The 15495-nt window shown below is 43.8% G+C and overlaps 1 protein-coding gene across 11 annotated transcripts; it reads right to left on the bottom strand.

The window, feature by feature from the left end:
* Positions 1–1710: 1710 nt before the first annotated feature.
* ZNF621 (zinc finger protein 621) lies at positions 1711–14348 on the bottom strand. Of its 11 annotated transcripts, none has more exons than XM_063661272.1 (6): positions 14121–14305; positions 13296–13381; positions 10698–10799; positions 9729–9855; positions 8855–8962; positions 1711–7141 (listed from the first exon to the last, which is right to left on the bottom strand). In XM_063661272.1, the coding sequence occupies exons 2-6, from the start codon at positions 13317–13319 to the stop codon at positions 6081–6083; spliced, it is 1422 nt and encodes a 473-aa protein (XP_063517342.1). In that variant the 5' UTR covers positions 13320–13381; positions 14121–14305; the 3' UTR covers positions 1711–6080. The 11 variants fall into 11 exon arrangements, with proteins under 11 accessions (XP_063517342.1, XP_063517341.1, XP_054338408.1 ...); XM_063661271.1 differs by having other exon boundaries at positions 13885–14305; XM_054482433.2 differs by lacking the exon at positions 10698–10799 and having other exon boundaries at positions 13885–14348.
* Between the last annotated feature and the right edge of the window lie 1147 nt (positions 14349–15495).

The following is a 15495-nucleotide window of genomic DNA, read 5'->3' on the forward strand; positions in this document are numbered from 1 at the left end:
TGCTGCTGTTTTATCAACTAAGTTTACGTAATATTCTAAGTCCTTTGTTGTCATTTCAACAATGGTCACAGGATCTTCACCAGGAGTAGGTTCCATCTCAAGAAACCACTTTCGTGGCTCTTCCATTAGAAGCAACTCCTCATTTGTTCATGTTTTATCATGAGATTGCAGCAATTCAGTCACATATTCAGGTTCCACTTCTAAGTCTAGTTACCTTGCTATTTCCACCACATCTGCAGTTACTTCGTCCACTGAAGTCTCAAACCCCTCAAAATCATCCATCAGGGTTGAGGTCAATGTCTTCTGAACTCCTGTTAATGTTGATATTTTGACTTTCTCCCATGAATCACAAATGTCCTTAATGGCATCTAGAATGATGAATCCTTTCCAGAAGGTTTTCAAGTTATTTTTTACAGAAGAACCACTACGGCAGCCACAGCCTTACAAAATGTATTCCTTAAATAATACTTGAAAGTCAAAATTACTCCTTGAACCATGGAGTAATGGATCCTGCAGAATGGATGTTGTATAGCAGACATAAAAACATTAATCTCTTTGTACATCTGCATCAGAACTCTTGGGTGACCAGACGCATATCAACAAGCAGTAATATTTGGAACGAAATGTTTTTTTTTTTTTCTTTTTTGAGACAGTCTCACTCTGTCACCCAGGCTGAAGCACAGTGGTGCAACCTCAGCTCACTGCAACCTCTGCCTCTGGATTCAAGCAATTCTTCTGCCTCAGCCTCCCAAGTGGCTGGGATTACAGGCACACACCACCACATCCAGCTAATTTTTGTATTTTTAGTAGAGAAAGGGTTTCTCCATGTTGGTCAGGCTGGTCTCAAACTCCTGACCTCAAGTGATTCGCCTGCCTTGGCCTCCCAAAGTGCTGGGATTACAAGTGTGAGCCACCACACCTGACAGAATTCTTTTTTCCTAATATTTAATAGGTCTCAACAGTGGCCTTAAAATATTCAGTAATCCATGCTGTAAACAGATGTGCTGTCATCCAGGCTTTGATCTTCCATTTCTAGAGCACAGGCAGAGTGGATTTAGGGTAATTCTTATGGGCCCTATGATTTTCTGAATGGTAAATGAGCATTGGCTTCAACTTAAAGTTAACAGCTGCATGAACCCCTAACAAGAGAGACGAGCTGTCCTTTGACGCTTTTAAGCCAGGGATTAACTTCTCCTCTCCATAAAGTCCTAGATGGTTTCTTCTTCCAAAAGAAGGCTGTTTGGAATACACTGAAAATCTCATGGTGTAGCAACTTTATCAATTAACTTAGCTAGATCTGGATAAATTGCTGCAGCTTCTACACCAGCACTTGCTGCTTCACCTTGCACTTTTATGATAAGATGACTTCTTAAACCTCATGAACCAACCTCTGCTAGCTTCAAACTTTTCTGCAGCTTCCTCACTTCTCTCAGCCTTCATACAATGGAAGTTATGGCCTTGCTCTGGATTAGGTTTTGGCTTAAGGGAATTTGTGGTTGGTTTGATCCAGACCCCTAAAACTTTCTCCATATCAGTAATAACACTGTTTCACTTTTTTCGGTTTCATTCTGTCACACAGGCTAGAGTGCAGTGGCACAATCATAGTTCACTGCAGTCTCGAACTCCCTGGCTAAAGGGATCCTCTCACTTCAGCCTCCCAAGTAGATCAGACTACAGGCATGCACGACCACACCCAGCTAAATTTTTAAATTTTTGTAGAGACAGGGGTCTCACTTTGTGGCCCAAGCTGATCTCGGACTCCTGGCTTCAGGAGATCCTCCCACTTTGGCTCCCCCAAGTGCTGGGATTCTAGGTGTCAGCCACTGCACCCGGCCACTTTATTATCGTTCATGTGTTCCCTGGAGTAGTACTTTTCATTTCCTTCCAGAACTTTTCTTTTGCATTCACAACTTGACTGTTTGGCAGAAGCAGTCTAGCTTTTGGCCTATCTCAGCTTTTGACATTAGCCTTCCTCACTAAGCTTAATCATTTCTAGCTTTTGATTTAAAGTGAGAGGCATGTGACTTTTTCACTTAAACACTTAAAGGTGTTTTTAAGGTTATCAATTGGTCTAATTTCAATACTGTTGTGTCTGAGAGAATAGTGAGGTCTGAGAAGAGGGAGAGAGATGGGGAACCATCAGTTAGTGGAGTAATCAGAACACACACACACACATCAACTAAGCTCACTGTCTTACATGGATGCAGTCTGTGGCACCCCAAAACACTTACAATAGAAACATAAAAGATCACTAATCACCAAAACACATATAATGAAAAGTTTGAAATATTGTAAGTTTCTGTGTAAGACACAGAAAAATGAAGTGAGCACATGCTGTTGAAAAAAAATGGCACTGATAGTCTTGCTCAACACAGGCTTGCCAGAAACCTTCAGTTTGTAAAAAATGCAATATCCACAAAACACAATAAAACTGCAATAAAATGAGGTATGACTGTACTTTGATAATCATTAATTCATTATATTTTAGAAATAAACATCTGTTTTACAACAAGAAATAAGTGGCAAAGGTGGAGGGTATTGGACAATTGGCAGGCAGCACTTGGGACTGGATTCCTGGGATGAGACAGAATGAGAGCAGTAGCAGAATAAAGGAGACAGGATAGAGACAGAACCACCTTTTATATCTTCTCAGCTGTGCCACTAATGCTTACCTCTCTATGCTTTCTTTGTAATTTTGTATAAAATATGTATATTTCTAAACAGTACATTATTTTAGATTTTTAAAAATTTCAGCAAATCATGTTACAGGCCAGGTGCAGTGACTCACGCCTGTAATCCCAACACTTTGGAAGGCCGAGGTGGGTGGATCACTTGAGGCTGCCAGGAGCTCAAGACCAGCCTGGCCAACATGGTAAAATCCTGTCTCTACTAAAAATTAAAAAATTAGCTGGGCGTGGTGGCACACACCTGTAATCCCAGCTACTCAGGAGGCTGAGGCAAGAGAATCACTTGAACCCAGGAGGTGTAGGTTGCAGTGAGCCAAGATTGCACCACTGCACTCCAGCCTGGGCAACAGAGCAAGATCCCATCTTAAAAAATAATAATACTATTACAGTGTGGGGTTTTTTTTTGTTTCAACTTGGGTTTGGTGAGTTTGTTTTTTGCTTTGTTCTGTGTTTGATGATCATTGTATATAATATCTGGTAGCATAAAACCCCCCATCTTGTTCTTCAAAACTGGGTTAGCTACTCTGTGTCCTTTGCCTCTCTATACACACACCCCTCTGGAATTTTGATATTGTTTTTAATTTATGAATTGATAAAAATTGAAATCTTGATGAAACTAATCTTTCCTACCCATGAATATAGTGCATCCTTCTGTCATTTAGGTAACCTTCAATGCCTATAATGGGTATCTGATATTTTACAGCTGCCCAACATATTCTGAAAATCCGTTCCCCATTTTCAGACTTCTTCATATTATGACTCTCTTCCCAGGCAGAATTCAAAAACTGTATTTCCCAGAAGCCCCTGCAACTTGGACATACATATATAACCAACTCCCATCGAGCAGGTACACCCTAGCTGAAGACAGAAGACCCTACCAAAATGATTGTAGGGGTATTTTTACTACAGAATGTGAAACGACCTTCCTGGTGGTCCAGTCTCTTCAATGGGGGTGGCAGTCCAGTAGCAGGCACCAGCAGCTGCTGAGTTTCCACTGGAACCACTTGGTTCTGTGGTTGGTCATTTTTCCTGGCTTCTGCCTATGTGGCATCCCAGCTTAGCTCCTCTTAGACATTTTGTAAGCTAATTAATAGTATGGAGCAAATCTAAGGTGGATTCTTCAGTCTACTGCTGATCACTGACATGGAATGAGGAACCAGAAGTGGGTTACTGAGAGTGACAGAACCTTAAAACAGTGGCACTGTTTAGTGGAAGTGACTGAGAATATGGTGGTGAAGAATCAGATACGGCAAGCTGAAAAGTAGATGGGCGAAACGAGGTGGCCACAGCCCTTCCGAACTCAAGTTGGCTCCATATGTTCTCATTCTAGCATGGGGCTGAAGGCGCAGCCACTTTCTGGAGCTTGCTGTTCTCTCGCCAAAGGCAGAAACATAACCATCAGCTGAGCATGAGAACTGAGAGGGATGCTCTGGAAGTTACAGAAGAGAGGAAGTATAAAGTAGTGGCCTAGGAAAGCAGGGGAGTTAAGTGGACTCCAAAAATTGTAGTATGACCATCAGGAAACATTAAGGGCCTCCATGAAGTTACTGGTCATGAATTTAAAGTGACAATTCAGCCTGGTAATATGCTTTCTCCTGATCACTTTTGGTGCAGGAAAAGAGAAGGCAAAGAACTGCATTTAGTCAGAGATGAGGTTTTGCCAAGCGAGCATGACAAAGCAAGAGAAGGGCAAGGGAGTTAACGGAGACTGTAAGGCAATTATTTTAAGAATTAACCATAGAGTTTATGCTGGGTAAAGGAGGAGGGGTGGGCATTTTCTGTTTGAAGCATATCTCTCAGAGTATGGTCCATGCTAAAGATCTGGCCATCACCACAGATAGCCAAAATCAGAATTTGTACAAGACAGAAAACTCTTCTTTTTACAAGCACACTATGTAATTCAGGCACACGGTAAAGTTTAAAAACCAAGAATGTAAAGGTTTTGCTATTAATTGCTATACAGAAACATCTAGATAGCAACAGCAGCAAAAAAAAAAAAAAATGTATGGACCCTTCCATCAATGCTTAGGACTTAATGTTTACATTAATGCCAGTAAATGCAAAATTCAAGTTCTTTTTCCAGTAATTACTTCACACAGTCCTCTGAATAGTTGTAAAGGATCCTCATCAAGGCCACTTCCAATAGCAACCCCAAATTCCACTTCACTAACCTACCACATAAGCCTAGCCACTGACCCACTACACAGCTCCCTTTATTTCTTAAAAAAAAACAATTTTGGAGGCTTATTCAGATTCCCCTCGAGTTGGCTTGACATCATTATTTTTATTTCTTTAGTAATTCATTAAATTCATATTTACAATTCATAAATATGAAATAAAATATAGAAGCCAGTGCTCACAAAGAAAAAAAAACAGAATGCTCATCAAGAAAAATCTGCACAACAGATTCAACAAAGATGAATGCCTTTGTGTATATTTACTTAGGAAATAAAAGTTAAAAGAAACATCTAGCTATCAAGAGCAAAACTAAAGAAAAAAAACTTCACGTTTAAAGACATATTACTCTCACTGCCATCAACATACTTTTTTTTTTTTTTACTATTTCACATTGTCTTTTGCATAGATGTATGAGATTCTCAAAGATCTGTGCCAAGGGCAACATAACTTCAACTGTATTAATACCCCACCTAGCCATGGGCCCACTAAACAATCTCCATTCATCTCTACAGTCCTTTGTTGGAAGCTTATTCCAATTCTCTACCAGTAGCCACAGGTCTTGTATGTTTCTCCCAGGCTGTTTATCTCTGATCATAATGGCCTAATACAGGGATATCCTCTTTTCCAAACTTTCCTAACACCAAAGTGTTCTACCACCAGCAACCCCACAATGCAGATACAGCCACTGTTGTTCAAGCCTGAAAGGGACCAATGCAAAGGTTAAGTATTTCCATTTTCTACCCAGAAGAGATTATGTAAACACGGTCTTTAAATGTATATAGATTATAATGGAGTTTATGTTGACACAGCTGTAACACATGTAAGGTGAGGAAAAAAATACAAATGAAACTCAAATTAGGTTGGAGCCTGGGCACAATGGCTCACTCCTGTAATCCCAGCACTTTGGGGGGCCAAGGCAGGTGGATCACTTGAGGTCAGGTGTTTGAGACCAGCCTCGCCAACATGGCGAAACCCCATCTCTTCTAAAAATACAAAAATTAGCTGGGCGTGGTGAGGCGCGCCTGTAATCCCAGCTATTCGAGAGTCTGAAGGAGGAGAATCGCTTGAACCCAGGAGGGGGAGGTTGCAGTGAGCCAAGATCACACCACCGCACTCCAGCCTAGGTGACAGAGCAAGACCCTGTCTCAAAAAAATATATAAAATTAGGCTGGAGATTTGCTAGGCATAAGAGCCATAAGACTGCCAAGATAAAGCTCATGAGGAGTGAGAAGAAGGGGTGAGAATAACTGGGGAAGGTTTCACAGTGGGAGTAAGACCCTGGAAGACACGCACTATTTGGGCAGATGAAGAAGGTATTCCAGATGTAGGCAGCAGCATGAACAAATTCCCAGAGGTAGGAATGAGCACAGCATGTGGAAAGGTCAGTGAAGGCACAGCCACGGCTGAAGCAGAACAAGATCCCTGGAGAAGAACAGGAGGTAAGGCTGGAGAGGGGCACTGGGGACTGACCAGGGATGGCCCAAGGACCTTGACTGGCTTCTTCTCCACAGGGTGCAATTTTTGATGCTGAACAAAACTTCCATACCATTTGAAGGCTTTCCCACACACCTTACATTCATAAGGCTTCTCCCCAGTGTGAACTCTCTGATGCTGAATGGAGGCTATTTTCTGGGTGAAGGCTTTGCCACACTCCTTACATTGGTAAGGTTTCTCCCCAGTATGAATTCTCTGATGGACAATAAAAAGTGACCTACAACCAAAAGCTTTCCAACATTCCTTACATTTATAGAGTTTCTCTCCCGTGTGTAATCTCTGATGCTGCAGGTATGCCGCACTCCTACGGAAAGCCTTTCCACACTCTTTACATTCATAGGGTTTCTCTCCAGTGTGGATCCTCTGATGTTGAGTCAAGGCTGTGTTGGAACTCAAACCTTTGCCACACTCCTTACATTCATAGGGCCCTTCTCCAATGTGGTTTTTCTCATGTACAATACAGTCATAGCTGGACTTGAAAGCTTTGCCACACTCCTTACACTTAAAGGGCTTTTCCCCAGTATGACTCATCTGATGCCGAATAAGCTTTGAGTTATATCGGAAGATTTTCCCACATTCTTTACATTCATAGAACTTCATTCCACCTCGAAGTATCAGATTTGGATTTAGATTGAAAGTCTGCTTCAGTGCCTTCCTTTTAAAATCGAAGTGCTGAGAAACGTTCCTGAGAAGTCCTCCTACTGGCATTCTGTGCAACTCTGTTTCTTCAGAGGCTTCCTGCTTTATAACTAGCCCTTCATTTTTGATCCAGGACTCACCACCTGACCAAAGAAACCACAAGTGCTCCTAGTTACAAAACTGGAAGAAAAGTAGGATCCAGTGTTCCTAATTTTCTCTTGTAGAATGTAATTTTTAAAAATATACCTGTGAAATGGTTATATACAAGCATCTATAAAGGAAGATGAGAGAGACAAAGAAAAATAATGACAGGCCAGGTGTGGTGGCTCATGCCTGTAATGTCGGCACTTTGGGAGGCTGAGGCAGGCGGATGGCTTGAGCTCAGGAGTTCAAGACCAGACTGGGCAACATGGTGAAACCCCGTCTCCACAAAAAAATACAAAAATTAGCCGGGCATGGTGGCGCACACCTGTGGTCCTAGCTACTAGGGAGGCTGAGGTGGGAGGATCACTTAAGCCCGGGAGGCAGAGGTTGCAGTGAGTGGAGATCATGCCACTGCACTTCAGCCTGGGCAGCAGAGCTAGACCCTGTCTCAAAAAAACAGAAAAATAATGACATAGAATTGGAGAAGTAAAGACACAGAAATGGAACAGGAAAGATATCCAGGAAGTGCTCCCCACGAGGAAGGCTGGAAAATTGAACTAAGGTAGGTGAAATGGGAAGAAGGAGAATCAAGAATGAGAAGGAAAGAAGGCAGGAGGGACAAAAAGGAAAAAAGAAGGAGAGAATAAGAAAGAACAGCAAGAAATGTGAAAAATGTTTAGAGACAGAAACCCAGAAGAGGAGAAAGGAATGAGAGACTGGGAAGAATAGAGAAGCAGCTCCAGCACTACAAGAGGTCTTGCAGACTGAGAAACACAAACCAGGAAAAAACTGGATCCCAGTGCCCTACCTGTAACCCAGGCAATCACCCCAAATTCTAAACAATGTCCTAATTATCCTATATTTAAATATCCCACACAATATTCTGGGATAAAAGATGATTAGTTTCAGAAAGTCAGCTGGAACAGAAGTTGGATCAGAGAGCTGTAAGCCACTGTGGTACCTGTGCTAAAGGAACCACTATATACAAAAGCATCAATGTGTGAGAAGGCTTGAAAATTTTCTTCTGAAGAAACGGAAACACAAGTAAACAAAACCTTCCAGGACTGGTAAGCCATCTCAGGGAAATTTTAGGTGATGTGTGTGTGCACATATGCATGTGTGCGTGTGTTTGTGTGTATGCATGTGTGTGCGTAGGGGGCTATGATGGGAGAATATTCCTAGCCCTTTCCTCTATAGTCCCAGCTATGGTAAATATAATGTAGATCTAAAGATTATGGGAAATGAAACTCTTAAGTGATTTAGATACTAAAAAGGCAAATTAAAGCCATTCTTTTCAGGACTGAAGGCCTAAAGTAAAATTTATAGCTATAGCACAAATAAATCAGTTTGGCCCCCAAAAATCATATTTTCCTTAAATTTGGCTGAAACCCCACTTCTTTGCAATGAAAAATGGCATACAGTTAAAACTTTTCCACCAGTAAGTAAGAAAGAAATGGTTTAGGAGCTACTGGGTCACAGCTTTTCTGCCTTGGAGGACAGCCACATGAATGTGCAGACAGCGTGAGGCCATGTACTCCTAGAGGCGGTCTTTCAAAGCTCAGGGTCAGAACTCAGTGTGAGGTCAGAGAGTACAGTAAGTATCGACTTATAAATAACTGGGAGATTTGTTCCCTGCAGCATAAGAAACACTTCTTACCTAGTAAACCAGGAAGGCAAAACAAGAAACTTAACTACTGGATTCTCATACTCACCTTGACTGATGCCTCTCAGAATCTCGGTGTCCCAGGGATCTGGGCCCCATGGTGCTTCCCCTCTCTCCAGGTGGGAGATCAGAGCAGGTTTGGGGAATGGAAACGCTACTTCATGAAGAAAAGAGAAAGACAAATTGAGGGGAGATGTCCAGAGCTATTCCTGGGATCTTTCTAAGCCCACCCTCCATCAGGCTACCTGGGAGAGAAATTGAACACCAGCAGACCAAGTGAGAGTTCTGACAAGGAGGTCCAAACTGTGCTCCACAATAAAGCCGAGGAGGTATGATTCTCCTCAGAAAGAAACTGCACTCTGGCCCTGACTCAGAAGAAGGCAAACTCCCTCAGGAAAAATGTACCTACTGCTCCCCTGGGAGAACCTTCCACAAAGGGAGGGCCAACATCCCCAGAAAACTGGATGGACAAAGGAACAAAGGGCTCACCTAGGGTGCCAGAAAGAATGCTTTCCCTCAGGCCCAGGACCACATTGTTCCTGGAGTATAAGGAAGTCTAATTTCAAAACCAAAGAGAAGCCAGGCACAGTGGCACATGCCTATAGTCCCAGCTACTTGGGAGGCTGAAGCAGGAGAATTGCTTGAGCCCAGGAATTTGAGGCTGCAGTGAGCTATAGCTATGCCACTGCCCTCCAGCCTAGGTGACAGAGCGAGACTCTGCCTCAAAACAAACAAATAAACAGAACAAACAAACAAACAAACAAAAACCAAAGAGAACCAAGGATTTCCCTACCCAGTATTTCTGGAGGCTGGTGATTGCAAAACTCTCCTCTGAAGTCATCAAACCTAAGGGCTACTAGAATCCCCAAAATATCTGAGGAAGACAGCAAACTGTTACAAAGGGCCACAGAGGGAGGCCTTACCCAGAGAAGCCACATTTGCATAATTCTCCAGCATCACCTCCCCGTACAGGGCCCTCTGCGCACGGTCGAGGCTGGCCCATTGATTCTGGGTGAAGTAAACAGCCACATCCTCAAAGGTCACTGACTCCTGAAACAACAGGTTCCTGCTCAATCTCTGAGTGAAAAGTAGAAGGAAGAAGGGAGCAGCTTGAGCTTCAGGGAAGGGATAAACCTGCCTGCGTCCACAACTCTGAGTGCCATGGAAGGTCTGCTCAAACAAGAACATCCACTACCACAGCCAGGGGCGAGCCCTCAGCCAGTAGAGTTCCACTTTCAAATGGGGAGCCCCAACACTCTCCCATCTACCCAGCTCTGGAGCCCCTAACTGCTGCTGATTCTTACAGCCTGGCATCCAGGCTGGGATTACAGGCATGTGTGAAAAACTAGCAAACAATGTTTTGGAAAAAACAATTGAAAACAAAATGAGGGGGAATTAAACTATATTTTAAAAGGATAACACATTAAGAAAATGAGAAGACATGCTAAAGTCTGGGAGAAAATATTTGCAGAAGACATATCTGATAAAGCACTATTATCCAAAATGTACAAAGAACTCTTTATGAACCAGCCAATTAAGAAATAGGCAAAAGACCTCAGCAGACACCTCAACAAAGTAAATATACAGATAGCAAATAGGCATATGAAACTATGCTCAAGATTATATGTCATTAGGGAATTGCAATAAAAACAGTGAGACACCACTACATACCTATCAGAAAGGCCAAAATCCAAAACACTGACAACACCAAATGCTGACCAGGATGTGAAACAACAGAACTCTCATTCACTGCTGGTGCTAATGAATGCAAAATGGGACAGCCACTTTGGAAGACAGTTTGTCAATTTCTTACAAATTAAACACACTCTTACCATACAACACAGCAGTCATGCTCCTTGGTGCTTAACTAAATTTAGGAGTTCAAAACTTACGTCCACATAAAAACCTGCACATGGACATTTACAGGGGCTTTTATTCATCACCGCCAAAACTTGAAAGCAACCAAGATGTTCTTCAGTAGGTGAATGGATAAGCTGTAGTATATATAGACAATAGAATATTATTCAGCACTAAAACAAAACGATCTATCAAGCCACGAAAAGACACAGAGGAAACGAAATGCATTATCACTAAATGAAAGAAGTCCATCTGAAAATGCTACATACTGTATGATTCTGGCTATATGACATTTTGGAACTGGCAAAACTATGAAAAGAATACAAAAATCAATTGATGGTTGTCAATTGGGATGGGACTAAGGGGAAAGTAAGGACGGGTAAGAGGAGCATAAGGTATTTTTAGGGCAGTGAAACTATTCTGCATAATACTATAATAGTGGATACGTGTCATCCATCAAGAGTGAACCCTAATGTAAACTATCGACTTTGGATGACGATGTGTCAGTGTAGGTTCACTTCCTGTAATAAACGTGTTACTCTGGTGTGGAATATTAATATTGAAGAAGGTTGTGTGTTTTGTGGTGGCAGGAGATAAATGGGAACTCTTGCTTTCTGCCCAATTTTGTTATCAACTAAAACTGCTCTAAAAAACTATTTTAAGTACCAGTGTTAAATAGTTTTAGGGTAAGTTATTTCTCAATCAAACTGCATATGCTGTTTAGGACATATCAGAGTATAAGGAAAGAAAAAAAGCATTTCCATTCTTTTAAAGACACTGACATTGTACTGTGCTGATACCAGACTTGTATTTGAACTTCTATCAGAACTTGTATATACATGTGTAGGGGCAGGGAATACATGGGAAATCTCTGTACCTTCCATTTAATTTTGCTGTGAACCTAAAACTGCTCCAGAAAATAAAAATACAAATAAATTAATTAAATTAAAAAGTAAAATGCAGCCTGGCCAACATGGTAAAACCCCACCTCTACTAAAAATACAAAAATAAGCCCAGCATGGTGGCGTGCACCTGTAATCCCAGCTACTCGGGAGGCTGAGGTAGGAGAATTGCTTGAATCCGGGAGGCGGATGTTGCAGTGAGCTGAGATCGTGCCACTGCACTCCAGCCTAGGTGGCAGAGTGAGACTCTGTCTCAAAAATAAAAAAAATTTAAAAATGGACAACACTTGCCAGGCGCAGTGGCTCACGCCTGTAATCTCAACACTTTGGGAGGCCGAGGCAGGTGGATCACCTGAGGTCAGGAGTTCGAGATCAGCTGAGCAACATGGAGAACCCCCGTCTCTACTAAAAATACAAAAATTAGCCGGACGTGGTGGCGGGCACCTGTAATTCCATCTACTCGGGAGGCTGAGGCAGGAGAATCACTTGAACAAGGGAAGTGGAGGTTGCAGTGAGCGAAGATCGCACCATTGCACTCTAGCCTGGGTGTAGCAGTGAGACTCCATCTCAAAAAAACAAACAAACAAAAAACAGGTGCATGCCTGTAATCCCAGCTACTTGGGAGGCTAAGGCAGGAGAATCGCCTGAATATGGGAGGTGGAGGTTGCGGTGAGCCGAGATAGTGCCATTGCACTCGAGCCTGGACAACAAAGGGGAAACTCCGTCTCAAAAACAAAAAAAAAAAAGGACAACACTTAATGTCTTCTTAATTGACCAACACCTTTCTACCGTCAGTTTGCCACTAAGGGCTGGGAAAATCTTTTTAATATATAAATCCAACCATGTCATCCCCCTGCTTAAAATTCTTCAGTGCCTTCCCAATGAACCAGTACAGAAACCACTGTCCTCACCATGACCTATAATACAGGTATCTATTTCTTCCATCTCATATTGAACCACTTTCTCTGACCCCTTCCAGTTTCTAGAGTACATCCAGCTTTCTCTCCAACTTCAGAGTCCTTGCATCTAGCATTTAGAAAACGTATATTAAAGCAACAATACTAGTCTCTCTGGAATACATACAATACAATTTGTGGGCAATCTCTCCAATAAAGAATTTCTGATTTCAGGCTAGTGCAGTGGCTCATGCCTATAATCCCAGCACTTTGGGAAGCCGAAGTGGGCGGATCACCTGAGCTCAGGAGTTCCAGACCAGCCTGGCCAACGTAGTGTAAATCCCGTCTCTACTGAAAATACAAAAATTAGCCACACGTGGCGGCGCACACCTGTAATCCCAGCTACTCAGGAGGCTGAGGTATGGGAATCACTTGAACCCAGGAGGCAGAGGCTGCAGTGAGCCGAGATCATAGTGCCACTACACTCCAGCTTGGGTGACAGAGCGAGACTCCGTCTCACAAAAAAAGAGTCTGATTTCAGTAGGTGACTTTAATTTCTAGAACATGATCTGGATTTCCACATTCAGAAAGAATTTCTTGGTATAGGTCCCCTTTCTTCCATTTAAATCTATACATCCAAACTCACCACTCTCTATACACAAAACTTTTATTTCCCCAGCACATATTTACATCTGCCATAGCCCTGGAGATAGATACAAAGGGGAAAACACAGCTTGGCCAAGTTAGGCCTTCCTCATCCTTTCCTGATTATCTGATAGCTAATGTGAGTAAAAAAACAAAAACAAACAAAAAAACTGAAAGAAGCTCAGCTCACCTGAGGCCAAGTTGTTTGGAGCATGGCGGATGTCCCCTGGCTTCATGCACTTTCTTCTGGGTTTGGACAAGCAAGATCCTCAGGAGCTAAGAGAAAAAGAGCCATGAGTGCTAAGGACCCCGTCGTCCACCACCTACGGCAACCTATGGCCCTCCCAGTTTCCACATTTCCAGCACTGGATGCACGGAGATTCTACTAGGACTCCCTCTAATTGTTCTCACGCTGATAGCCCCAGACTTCTTATGAATTGTTCTGCCTGGTCTTCAGGACAATCTTCCACCTGCCTGCTCAGTCCGAAGAGCTTCTTTGAGCCCATTCGTACGGGTAAACTGAGGTACCCAAGAGCCCTGTCCTTATTGTGTTGGGTCCCTACAAACGTAGAGAGTCTTTACAGAATGCTTACAGGGACGATGACGTTGACCCAAAAGAAAGAACCTCAGGAGAAGAGGGACTGGGGTGGCTGAATGCGGATGAAGGGTAAAATACTCAGCGTCCCAGTGGGTGATGCTGACCGGAGACCCCACCCAACCGGGATCTTAACACTCCACCCAAGAAAGCAGGCGACCCCAAACATCAGAAACGTCAGTACCGGGAGCGAGAGGCTGTCAGGGCAAGTTCGTTAGGGCAGAAAAGAGGATCAGGCCTCGGTGGCAAAGGGCTGGACACGGGCTCTAGAAGCCCGAGCAGCCACCTTGGCGGCTTCGGCGAGGCCCAGATGCCCACGGTCCGGGTGAAGGAGGGGCGGGCCGCCATTGGGACCAAGTTCAGGGGTAGTGGGGGCTGACGAGCCGCCAGCGGCAGCGAGGAAGCCGGCACCGGGCGGACCTGGCACGTAGAACTCGCTGAAACCCACGCTCTGCAGAACACGGAGAAGCTGGTCACTAACTAAACGCCGAGCCGGAAAGGCGAGTGTGTGCCCAGGGTCCCTCTAGGCCCCCGGAGGCCGCCATCTCGGTCGCCCCGCGGCCAGACCCGCCCCGCCTCTCATGGCTGGCCCCGCCCTGCGAAAGAGGCGAGGTTGCGGCGACCGGCTGGGCTGAGAGGCCGGCGGTGGGCGTGGAATTGTGGCGCTCTAAGCCCGGCTTTCTCCGGCAGCCGTCGGCATCGCCTCGGGCTGGAGTGTCACGGACTGATGCAGCCAGGCTCTACTTAGACCTCGCCCTCTAGGCACAAGTGGGGCCCCAGTTCACGGGCTGCGCCTCAGCTGTTGGCCGCCTTCACCCCGTGGCTCACCTGAAGCCTGGGCCGTGTAGGTGAGGGGAGAATGGCGCCTGCTTTGTCATCTCTAAGAGGCCCAAGCCCAGGATCTTGCTTGGGTCCTCAGCTGGGCAGTCCTCAGGGAAACCATGGTTTCCACTCACCGTTTTAGCCCTCTCCCTTCCAAGGACCTAGATGTGCGTGGAACCTTTTAGGACAGATTCATTTAACAACCAGAACACCCGTGGCTACATACAGTTGCTAGGCATCCTGTATACACAAGACATGTCCTATATTAAATGATCTTGTCCTGTGTTGACTTTGGCAGGACACCCTAAATGTCTTATATTTAGCTTTTTCCAATAAATTACAAAAACTCGTAGTTACAGCTATTTTTCTGCTCAGTAACTGGCACTTAAATAAATGTTAACACCAGCTGAAATATATATATCTCATACTTCCACAAATAATGATCTGGACAATCCTTTATGGTCTGTTCTGTTAGTTGGACTGCAGGAAGAAAAAACAGTGAAGTGGGGAGGCTGCTAATTAAAAGAACTTATTTTTCGTATTCAGGAAAGGAGAAGACTGTTTTTTGACCAAAGTCCCAAGTCACTAACAAGTACTTGCCATTAATTTACATAATTTTAGATCAGTACACGTACTCTGAAAATCAACCAGTATGCAACAGCCTCACTCCAAGCTTCTGAACATGAGCCAGTCAGTGATAAACACTTCCCGAAGCCAGCCAGTGGCAGCTCTACCCAGCTCATTGGCAAGTACCTCACTACTGTTCCCTTCCTTCTGGACAGGAGCCTTTCTCCAGCATCAAAGTGGTTGCTAAGATGGACAGACTTTGTTTTGTTTTTTTTTGGTTTTTTTTTTTTTGCTTTTTTGTTTGTTTGTTTTGAGACGGAGTCTCGCTCTGTCGCCCAGGCTGGAGTGCAATGGCGCAATCTCGGCTCACTGCAAGCTTTGCCTCCCGGGTTCACGCCGTTCTCCT

This window comes from Pongo pygmaeus, chromosome 2 (genome assembly GCF_028885625.2).
Source record: "Pongo pygmaeus isolate AG05252 chromosome 2, NHGRI_mPonPyg2-v2.0_pri, whole genome shotgun sequence".
Taxonomy (NCBI): domain Eukaryota; kingdom Metazoa; phylum Chordata; class Mammalia; order Primates; family Hominidae; genus Pongo; species Pongo pygmaeus.

What these genes read in the sequence shown, in the direction of transcription:
- ZNF621 (XM_063661270.1), bottom strand. Translation starts at nt 9,993, where the DNA reads ATGTTCTTGTTTGAGCAGACCTTCCATGGCACTCAGAGTTGTGGACGC. An exon ending in TGCAAATGTGGCTTCTCTGG is followed by an intron (nt 8,963 to 9,728) that starts GTAAGGCCTCCC and finishes TTCTTCATGAAG; the next exon opens with TAGCGTTTCCATTCCCCAAA. An exon ending in TCTGAGAGGCATCAGTCAAG is followed by an intron (nt 7,142 to 8,854) that starts GTGAGTATGAGA and finishes TTCTTTGGTCAG; the next exon opens with GTGGTGAGTCCTGGATCAAA.